Raw genomic sequence first — 11,346 nt, 5'->3', positions numbered from 1 at the left:
GTCTCAAAACCCAACATTTATCTTCTTTTTTGTTTATTGCCCGACTCTCCCTTTGTCTAGGGCTTTGCCTTGATGGCTCCAGTTCTAAGTAGAAGCTTGGTTATCCCATCTTTAGCGTCTTTCCCTTTGACAAACCCCAACAAGGCCTTCAATCTCAGAATCCCTTTTCTGCCACGAAATGGTCTCAACCAGGCCTTCTCTTGCTCTGGGTTAAGGTGGAAACTTGAGAAGAGAAGCAATCGGATTGCGGTTCGATGTGAGAAGTCAGCTGTTGCTGAGAAACAGGCCGAGGAGACCACTGGGGAGAAATTTGAGTACCAGGCCGAGGTGGGTTTCTTCTATTTTTCCTGGATTTGCTCTTTCTTATTCTTTTACTATTTGGGTTTCTGGTGGAATATTTAGGGGTTTACTTGGTTGGTTTATAAGAAAATGAAGGAAAATGATGTTAGTTGGTGTACTATGAGACTTATAAATTACTGCTTTTTTTATTGGATAGAAGTTTTAGTTGGTTAATTGTAGGTGTTTGTTTATGTTGAAGGTTTTTGTCCTATATTTTCTATTCTGAAGTTGATACAAGTATACAAATTGTTGCAGGTTACTCGCTTGTTGGATTTGATTGTTCACAGTCTATACAGCCACAAAGAGGTGTTTCTGAGAGAGCTTGTGAGGTGTGGATATTTATTTTCCTCATATAACTGACGTTCATTTTTTTTTATAAGGACTCCTAGTTTTCAATTGAAATGTTTGGCTTCATAGGTTTTAATGCACGGTTTCAACATGGAGACAGTTTTTTGTGTTTGAATTTGTGAGATTTGTATTGGAAAGCTTTCATGCTACATTACTTTTGGTTTAGTTGGTTTCCTGTACTGATTGCTGACAAAGTTTTCTTTCTGTGCTCCAGTAACGCGAGTGATGCTTTAGATAAGCTTAGATTCTTAAGTGTGACTGAGCCATCTCTGCTTGGAGATGCTGGGGAACTAGAGATACGCATCAAACCTGATCCAGATAATGGGACTATCACTATCACGTATGTTGGTTTATGACCTTTCTTCCTGAAAAAAGTTGAAAGGATAGAGGACTTATTTTTTTAATGGATATGTAGAGATACTGGTATTGGAATGACAAAAGACGAGCTTGTTGACTGCCTTGGAACAATTGCTCAAAGTGGTACTTCAAAATTTGTTAAGGCTCTGAAGGTAATGTCTTTGTATTTCGTAAATAACTATCTTTTCTATAAAATAAAGAAAAAATTACTGTTTTTCGTCACTTATTTAGCATCTTCTTGCTGTAGGAAAATAAGGATCTAGGGGCAGAAAATAGTTTGATTGGTCAATTTGGTGTTGGATTCTACTCTGCTTTTCTTGTTGCTGAGAAGGTAATGTACTATCTGCTTAATTGACATCTTGCTTAATTGCATTTTGTCTTCTCCTTCCTCTATTAAGCCTTTTTCATTCAATAATTCCAAGTTAGGTTGTTAACTGGCTTTCCTTGCTTATGTATTTCTTGATCAGGTAGCTGTTTCCACAAAGAGCCCAAGGTCAGATAGGCAATATGTTTGGGAAGCAGTAGCAGATAGTAGCTCCTATGTGATTAGGGAGGAAACTGATCCTGAAAAGCTTCTAAACCGTGGTACACAGATTACACTTTATTTAAGGGTACTCTATCTGTTCATTCCTTTTTTCCCCTTTAAATCCTGTTTCAATATTTCTGTGTATCTATTTGCATTTGTATGTTTAAATAGTAAAAGAAGATAGTAAATAGAATTGAGATTTTAATGTAGTGTTTGTTGTTACAATTTATTGTTATAATTGCCTTGACATTCTGGTTCTTCAAATGTACAATTCTTCTAAGTGCCAAACGTGATCTAAGATATTGTTCTCTTGCAGTCAGATGACAAGTATGAATTCTCGGATCCTGCCAGAATTCAGAATTTGGTGAAGAATTACTCCCAGTTTGTTTCTTTTCCTATCTACACTTGGCAAGAAAAATCAAGGACGGTTGAGGTTAGTGTGCGCATTTCTCTTCTAGTTTTGATATAATTACTTCCATCTGTACCAGTTGGCAGTTAGCACATGGAAACAATTTAAAAATATCAAACTTGTTTCCCCTCTTCCAATCCCTTGTGAATGCTCAGCTTCTCTTTCAGTGCAGATTTTGTGCCTCATGGATGGCTCAAGTTGTTTCAACTTGTATTAACATTCTCATTATGTTTGATATTTATAACTATATGTAAAACCTGTTAAAAAATTATTTGTTTATTTTGAAGATGTTACCACCTGGCTTATTCCCTTTAAAATATTTGATTTTCCTTCTCTCCATATCCAATGACAAGGAGTCACTGTGTTTTGTTATAGGCACTTGAATTTCGTACACATTCAAAAAGTAGCTCTTTAACCATTGTTTCCTATATTTGATCATTGGGCAGGTAGAGGAGGAAGAACAACCAAAAAAAGGAGAAGAAGAAAAGCCAGACGTAACCATTCCATTCTTTCTGATATTATTATTGTAGCAAACTCTTTACTCAGTATATTGTGTTATAGTTGGCTTATGTGCTTTTTGACAGGGTGAGAAGAAAAAGAAGACAACTAAAACTGAGAAATATTGGGACTGGGAATTAGCTAATGAAACAAAGCCAATATGGGTGAGCTTAATTTAAGATGCTGCTTTTTCTTAAGAATGTTTCTCTATTTTCCATATAGTTTAATTGGTATGTACCATTATTTATGTTTTTGGGGGATCCGTTGTAGATGCGAAATCCAAAGGAAGTTGAAAAAGATGAGTACCATGAGTTCTACAAGAAGACTTTCAACGAATTCTTGGATCCACTTGGATGCACTCACTTTACTACAGAGGTATGCTTGCGTTTATAGTTTTATGATTTGACTTGCCATGCATGGCTAGAGGCACTAAAGTTTCTTTGAAAATCATGCAGGGTGAGGTGGAGTTTAGGAGTGTTCTGTACATTCCTGGCATGGGTCCTCTTAACAATGAGGAAGTAATAAATCCAAAAACAAAGAATATACGTTTGTATGTGAAACGTGTATTTATCTCAGATGATTTTGATGGAGAGCTGGTAAGTTTTAACCTGGTCACTTGATAGCTCTGTTTGTACAGTATTGACTTATGGGAACTTGACATGGTGATTTGTATTGAACAAAATTGAGATGACTAGAAAATCTTATAACTGAAAAGTTTTAGTCTGTTTTGATTTGATATCTTGTTCTCTATCCATCTCTTGCATGTTTATGATAGAGAAATTAAAAGGTTCTTTGTTATTTTGAACTAGAAAACTATTTCTACAATCTACTTGTATATGGAAATCAAAAGATAAATTCTAGATATATAGGAAAAAGGGTTCTTTATTTTCCTTTATTTTGTTCTCTTTCACAAGGTAACTGAATCATGAAATTTGCAAGTAGGGGCTGTGATAAATTTTTTTTTGGCCAATGGGCTATGATAATAGATAAAGTCTTTCCTTGTGTTAGTAGCTTCTGTCATAAGGCTTTAACTTGTAATTAGCCTTAATGTTATTTTGCAGTTTCCACGATACTTGAGCTTTGTGAAGGGTGTTGTGGACTCGGATGATCTTCCCCTTAATGTTTCTCGAGAGATCCTTCAAGAAAGCCGAATTGTAAGATTAATTTTGTTTACTTTCTGTAGTCATATCAACATAAATTTTGTACTTCTGCATGCTTGCACATTTATCCTCTTGTAAAATTTTTATTCTCAGTTTAGGGTATATAAGCAACTCTGCTAACTATTTAATAATTACTGTTATGTTGACATATCAAATATTTTACGTTATTATGTGTCAGGTGAGAATTATGAGAAAGAGGCTTGTCAGGAAGACATTTGATATGATTCAAGAAATTTCTGAACGTGAAAATAAAGAGGTATATAGCATGATGGAAACCATATTTTTTTTCACCATTGCTGACCTGAACTTTGTCTGTTAACTTAGATGATGGTGAACTTGGTTACAGGATTACAAAAAGTTATGGGAGAACTTTGGCAGGTTTCTAAAGTTGGGATGCATTGAAGACTCTGGTAATCACAAGCGTATAACGCCTTTACTTCGGTTTTACACATCAAAAAGTGAAGAGGAATTGACAAGTTTGGATGAATATGTTGAAAATATGGGTGAGAATCAAAAGGCAATTTATTACTTCGCAACTGACAGCTTGAAAAGTGCCAAGACTGCTCCATTCTTGGAGAAGTTGGTTCAAAAAGACATTGAGGTATGTTTGTAGATTTGGCATTGGATGTCTAAGGTTCAAAATAAACAGGCATTTTGGTCTTTAGGTTGCCACACATGAAATTTGGAATAGTTGAAATTTATTTGGTTAAAATTGATAGATATTGTCTGGTGAATTACCTGAACCATGTTTGGGAAGTCTTAGATTTGGAAATACTAATGAAAGACTTATCTTAAGAAAAGAAACGAGTTAACCTTTGTTTGTTTCTTATAGCTGATAGGATGGAAGAGATCTTTTTATTCTTGTTACTATTAGCACATAATAAACCTTTTTTTTTCCCCATTGATAGCTGATATGGTTTCTTTGCTTTTTATATTGATGTTCCATGATAACTGATGTAGCTTCTTTTTTATTTTTTTTAGGTTCTCTATTTAGTTGAGCCTATCGATGAGGTTGCCATCCAAAATCTGCAAACCTACAAAGAAAAGAAATTTGTTGATATTAGCAAAGAAGATTTAGAACTTGGTTAGTGTTTATGATTTCTCTTTATTTTTTTTGTTTTTCAGGTGTGATCTTTGGCACCCTTTCTCTTCATTCTGATGGCTTTGATGTGAATGTAATGGAATTTGTTGTCATAACAGGTGATGAAGATGAGGTAAAAGAGAGGGAAACAAAACAAGAATACAATCTTCTCTGTGATTGGATAAAGCAACAACTTGGAGACAAGGTGGCCAAAGTCCAAATTTCAAAACGTCTAAGTTCTTCACCATGTGTGCTTGTTTCTGGCAAGTTTGGGTGGTCAGCCAACATGGAAAGGTTGGCATTTTTATTTTACTTCTCAACACAAGTCATAGACATACATAAAAGTTATTCCTTGACTAATATTTTCAATGCATTATGCAGGTTGATGAAAGCACAAGCTCTTGGAGATACTGCAAGTTTGGAGTTCATGAGGGGAAGGAGGATACTGGAGATTAATCCAGATCATCCAATTATTAAAGACTTGAATGTAAGATCATTTTAGTTAAACTTGATTGAAGATATTCTAGTTAAGCATTTTTTGATAATATTTATCTTTTAATTAGTTAGTTAGAACTTGGTATGATAAAACAGTTGAAAGAAATCAAGGGACCTTAGGAGCCCAAGACAAGCACTATGCTCAAGTCAATATGGCACCGTCACAAAGAAAAATGACAGCATTATTCTTAACACTATTAGTTCAGATAACTACAGATAATTAATATGAGTTGTAGTAGCAGTTGCACTAATGTGATGTCTGCTCCTGATTAGACAGAGCAGTCACACTTTGTTTTAGCTGTAGTGGTGGTCAAAACGTTGATTGTTAGAGGTGTTTTCACAAATGTTGATATATCAAGAGCTGCTGTCAATGAATGTTTCTTCTATGACTTCTTAGGCCAGTAAGCTAATAATGTTATAATGACGATATGATGTTAATTTTGGGTTATTTTCCTTGCAGGCTGCATGCAAGAATGCACCTGAAAGCAGCGATGCCAAGAGAGCTGTTGACTTGCTATATGATACAGCATTGATCTCCAGTGGTTTTTCTGTAAGTGGACAGAATTGTTTGTCTTGTTTAGACAACGTATTTCAGATTTTTATTTATCATATTATTCATTATGTAGCCTGACAGCCCTGCTGAGTTGGGTAACAAGATATATGAGATGATGGCAATGGCACTTGGAGGAAGATGGGGTAGATCAGAGGAGGATGAGGTAGAAGCATCAGAAGTTAGGGCTGCTGAAACTGATATGACTGCCGGTGAAGGCTGGGAGACCCAAGTTGTTGAACCATCGGAAGTAAGGACAGAGAGTGATCCCTGGCAAGATTAAGATTTCAAAAATTTCCGTCTATTATTTGATTGTTATTAACAAAATAATCCAGAATGAGAGAGTGAGAAGTAAGAAGAAAAGGGGAAAAAATTTTGTTTCTAGGGTTGGGGTGGTTGTGAAAGAAAGGGGAGGGCTGGAAGAGGTAAAGTTAAGGTTAGTGATTATGGCTTCTGGCTGTTCCTAATTCCCTCGTGGATGAAGTTACTGTTATCAATGTGACGATTTTAAAGCATTTTAATTTTAAAAGGTGTTATTCCATTCCTGGTTTAGTTTACATGTTCAAAGAAGGAAAAGATCGTTCATAGTTAAAGACATTGCTTGTATTGAAGTCGCACTATGGTGGGCAGACGGCGGGGTTGTTTATTCTTCGAGGCAATTCAAGACAGGGTGCATAACATGGGAACAAATAGAGCTTGGTATCGGCAACAAACCGAAAGTACCTCTGGAAATCCAAATATCATCGTCGTAAAATTTATCAATTCATATATTTATATCATATAAAATAATTTATATATTTATATTATATTTTATATAAAAATTATATATCAATAAAAAAATAAAAATATATATTTTTATTTTATTAAATCTTATGATGTGATTTTTATTATTTTTATTATTTTTATATAATATCATGTTTTAAATTATTAAATTTAAGGACAAATAGAGGAGACTTGAGCTTAACGAAACAAACATAACAGATCAGATATTGCATTTATTGAGCAAGTTTCTCTCGTGAAAAGCAACCAAAATTTCGTAAATGGTCCATGAAATAAATCAACCTAACTACACAAATATCGAGCACAGAAGGGTACCAAAGGAAGACCTAACTCTAACCCATTGACGGCGACGAGCTAAAGACAATAAAAAACTTCACAAATACAATTTTAGAATCTTAATGCTAAAAATATAAAGGGTTAAACAAAAAAAAAATCTCTGTACTATATTTTTTTGTTAGTTTGATATTTAAAAAAATAAAATTATCATTTTGATATTTAAATTTTTATTCAAACATCCACTTTGATATCTCGGATTAATGTTATTAATTAATTTATTGATATGATATGAATGTCTAATAAGATTTTAACACGTGTAAAAAAATATAGTCAGTATTACATCATTGATTATCACATTAATATTAAAAAATTTTCAAAAAATCTGAAAATATATAAAAGATTATTAAAAATTTTAAAAAATTCTAAAAACTTAAAAAATTGTAAAATGTTGGAATATTCTCAAAAAATATAAAAATAAAAAAATTTTGACAAATAAAAAATAAAATACTTAAAAATTTAATAAAAATCTAAAAAAATTAAAAAATGAAAATTTTGTAAAATATATAAAAATAAAATTGTAAGATTCAAAAAATGAAAAATTTTCATAACTTTTCAAAAAATTTAAATTTTTTAAAAATATTTTTGTAATTTTTTAAAAATTGTAAGATTTTTTACTTTCAATTTTTTAAGTTTTTGTTAACTTTTTTTAATTTTAAGAAAATTTATTTTTATTAAAATTTTCATTTATTTTTATTTTTTATTTTTACTAAAATTTTGAGATTTTTTTTTGAATTTTTTATGTTTTCATAATTTTTTAATTTTTTAAATATTTAAGTTTTTTTTTAATTTTTTTATAATTTTAAAAAATATTTTAGATTAAAAAAAGTTTAAAATTTTTATAAATTTTATTTTAATACTAACGTGATAATTGATAATACAATGTTGACTTAATTTTTGACAGGTATTAATATTTTATTGGATAATCACAATATATTAGTAAGTTAATTGACAACGTTAATATCAAATACTAAAACAAATAACGTAATAAAAATTAAAGTATCAAATTAAAAGTTTTATTTTTTAAGTAACAGATTGATAAAAAACTTATAGTATAAAGGCTATTTTTATATTTAGCCCAAATATAAAAAAGATAAGTCAATATAAGAATATATATTCTTTTTGGGAAGATCAATCAAAGCAACAAATGTATATGAATCATATTCAATTAGCTGATCTTTTGCATTATTAATCAATTAATAAGAAACATTAATCAAATCAAAGGCAACTAAAAAATGTGGTTATCAATTTCTTATCAAAGATTTTCAGCCCAAATTAGTATCAACTTCGACTCTGTTTGTTTCATAAAAAAATTACTTCTGAAAAATAATTTTTAAAAAATATTTACATATTTTAAATTGAAAGAGATTTTTTATTGTTTGGATGAATTAATGAAAAATATTTTTTATTGTTTGGTTATTTTTTGAAAATTTTATTTTTTAAAAATAATATTAATATAACTATTAAAATATCAAAAAAATATTTATTATTAAAATATATTGAAATTATTTATTATTAAAGTCATTAATATTAAAAAATAATTATATTTAATATTAAAATATTACGTTAATATAAAAAATACTTAAAATAAAACTATTTATTATTCTTTATATTATTTATTAATAATATATTATTTATTAATGTATTATTATAATATTTATTAATTAAGTTAATAGTATTTATTATTATATTATTTATTAATATATTATACTACTATTTATTAATATATTATAATATTATTTATTTATCAATATAATATTATTTATAAGCAAAATTATGCTCAAATGTATTGATAAATAGTTCTATTCATAGACAGCTATTTTATGAAAAATTTCTTCTTTTTTTCAAATCCGTAACATAATTTTCAGAAAAATAATCTCATTTTTCATTGATTAATAAGTTATTTTTTGTTAACCAACCAATTTTCTGTTAAACAAATACTTAAAAATGTAAAAAAAAAAATTAAAAATCATTTTTGTAAAACAAATAGAGCTTTTATTTGAAAATATTTCCTTTGCTAAGAGTACATGTTGCATATTTCTTCAATCTTCACTTGTGGTTAACCCACATACTCTGTCAATTATATCAGGCCGAATCAAGTTTGATATTTTGTTTTGAAAGGCTAAGATATTATTGTTATAAAAAATTATCACATTCACTAACAATAGAGTTTTTAAATTTCATAAGCAGAGTTAATATGACAACACATATATTTTAGATAATGTTTGATTTGAGATAATCATTCAAAAAATAATGATGATATATGTATGGTGATTAGATCACTATATTTGATAACTGTTTAGTTTTTCTACATGACGATAATCATCGAGAATGATTAGTTTACTGCTTGCTTTAAAAAATGATCTAATTCTCATATAAAATGATGAAAAACTTTTATTATCGAGGTAAAGTAATAAATAAAATTAACAATAGTCAATATTACTCATATAATATGTGAATTAAAAACTTATCTATTCTTAAAATTAATTGTAATTATTTTATATTATAATTTTTATATTTTCAAATTAATATTCATTACAACAAGTTCAAAAAAATTTTATATGATTTTTAAAAAAAAAATTGATTTGTAATATAATCTTTTAATTTTAATATATTAGTTTATTTTCTAATTCAAATATTTTTTATATAATTTATATTATAAAAATAATTTATTATCAATAAATATATTTTTAATTTAATAATATTTATTATAAAATAAATAAAATATTACTAATATTTTATTTATAAATTATTATCTTTAAATAACATTGAAATTATTAACCTTATACCGAAGAGAATTCTCGATTGATTACAATTGTTTGCTCTAACTTGATAGATATAGAAATGGAGATAAACTAACAAACATAGATGTCAATAGACCAGACATAAATTTAGAGATAAACTAGACATAGAAACAGAGATCAAGAGTTTTATCTCTATCTCTATGCTCGCTAGTCTAACTTTATCTATCAAGTTGGAATAAACAATTGTAATTAATCAAGAATTCTCCTTGGTCTAAGAATTAACTTGTGTAGTTATTATAATGTGTATATTTATTTTAGTACTTTCAAACAAAATAATGTTTAATTTTTAGTAATGCCAAACACAATAATTTTTAATTATTAAGAATTAATGATTTTTAACATAAGTCATTAATTACTAAAGATTAATGATTTTTAGTAATGCCGAACACAACTATAAAATAGAATTGTTTAATTTTGAATTAATAGATGTGTATAATTTGTTAATAAATCATAAGTACTGATAAAATAAAAAAGATTGTTTAATTTTAATTTAATAGATATGTGTGATTTTAAATTGAGAGAAAATATTTATTTTAAATTATGAAGAAAGTGAGGCAAAATATTTACTAATATTACCATTGCAATAACAACATCAAATAAGGAAAAAAAAAACGTTTTGATTGTGTACCTCCTCTATCTTTAATTCAACTCCCTCTTTATTATTTTAGAGACTCTTTTGCTATTCTAGGAGTGCTTTTTCTAAGGGTCATTTTGTTGCTAACATTTCTTCAATTTCTTTTTTACAATTTTTTTTTTAAACTTCTCCAAAGATTTTAAAGATAAGTTTTGTAGACAATTCACATACATTTTTCAAGAAAAATAGTGGGTGTAAGATCAAATAATAAAAAAAAAAGATCGAAACAATGCATCACAAAAGGTTGTGAATTTATGCATCTTTGTAGAGTCCAAAGATTGGATATTTATCTCAAACCTAAAATATAAAAAAGTATAATTAAATTATAAAAAATGCGTTGAAATACCTTTATTAAATTGTAATATTGATCAAAATGTTGTAAACAAAAAGAAGAAGAAGAAGAAGAAGAATTGAATAAACAATAATGGTGGAAGACAAAATTAAATCATAAAAAGTATTGAAATACCTTAAAGTAAACTGAGGGTGATAAAAGCACTGAAAAAAACTGAAAATAATTAGAAAATGTGTGCTAATAAAAGAAAGAATTGAATAAAAAATTATATGCATGATGTGGGATTATTAGAGTGGAGTTGACATACCTTTATTAAATTGTGATATTGATCAAATGCTGTAAAATAATTGAATAAACAATTATATTGACAGATAAAATTAAATCATAAAAAAATATTGACATGCTTTAACTAAATTGAGATTTTGATGATAACCTTGAAAATTTTGAAAATTGTTAGAAAATGTGTGCAAAAATAGAATAAATAAATAATATGCATGTTGTGAAATTATTAGAATTGGAATTCATATAAATCATATTTTACATGCACTTGAAAGCAATGTCAATCATAAATTAAAAGCGCTAAATAATAATGATTATCTCTTTAAAATTAAAGTTCTAAATTAATTGAAATCTCTATTTGCACGAATGAAAAGGAAGAATTGAATAAGAAATTCTGATGATAAGTTGATAATGTCACAATCTCTTATACAAAGATAGATTATGTAACTTTTAATTAAGAG

The 11,346-nt window shown here is 28.3% G+C and overlaps 1 protein-coding gene across 2 annotated transcripts; it reads left to right on the top strand.

Annotated features, from left to right (window-relative positions):
- Positions 1-6,304, top strand: LOC111318219 (heat shock protein 90-5, chloroplastic). 2 transcript variants are annotated; one of them, XM_022920944.2, is made up of 19 exons: positions 1-327; positions 595-668; positions 902-1,027; positions 1,103-1,196; positions 1,292-1,375; positions 1,512-1,655; positions 1,887-2,003; positions 2,426-2,473; positions 2,564-2,641; positions 2,748-2,852; positions 2,933-3,073; positions 3,539-3,631; positions 3,816-3,893; positions 3,984-4,238; positions 4,619-4,721; positions 4,838-5,012; positions 5,100-5,205; positions 5,674-5,763; positions 5,840-6,304. In XM_022920944.2, exons 1-19 carry the CDS (start codon positions 73-75, stop codon positions 6,044-6,046), a joined length of 2,373 nt encoding a protein of 790 aa, XP_022776679.2. In that variant the 5' UTR covers positions 1-72; the 3' UTR covers positions 6,047-6,304. The 2 variants fall into 2 exon arrangements, with proteins under 2 accessions (XP_022776679.2, XP_022776680.1); XM_022920945.2 differs by lacking the exon at positions 2,426-2,473.
- Positions 6,305-11,346: the final 5,042 nt, after the last annotated feature.

This window comes from Durio zibethinus, chromosome 2, assembly GCF_047325235.1.
Source record: "Durio zibethinus cultivar Kanyao isolate XHJ-2024 chromosome 2, ASM4732523v1, whole genome shotgun sequence".
Taxonomy (NCBI): Eukaryota; Viridiplantae; Streptophyta; class Magnoliopsida; order Malvales; family Malvaceae; genus Durio; species Durio zibethinus.
Note: the sequence above shows the minus strand (reverse complement) of the source record. Positions and strands in the feature narration are given on the sequence as shown.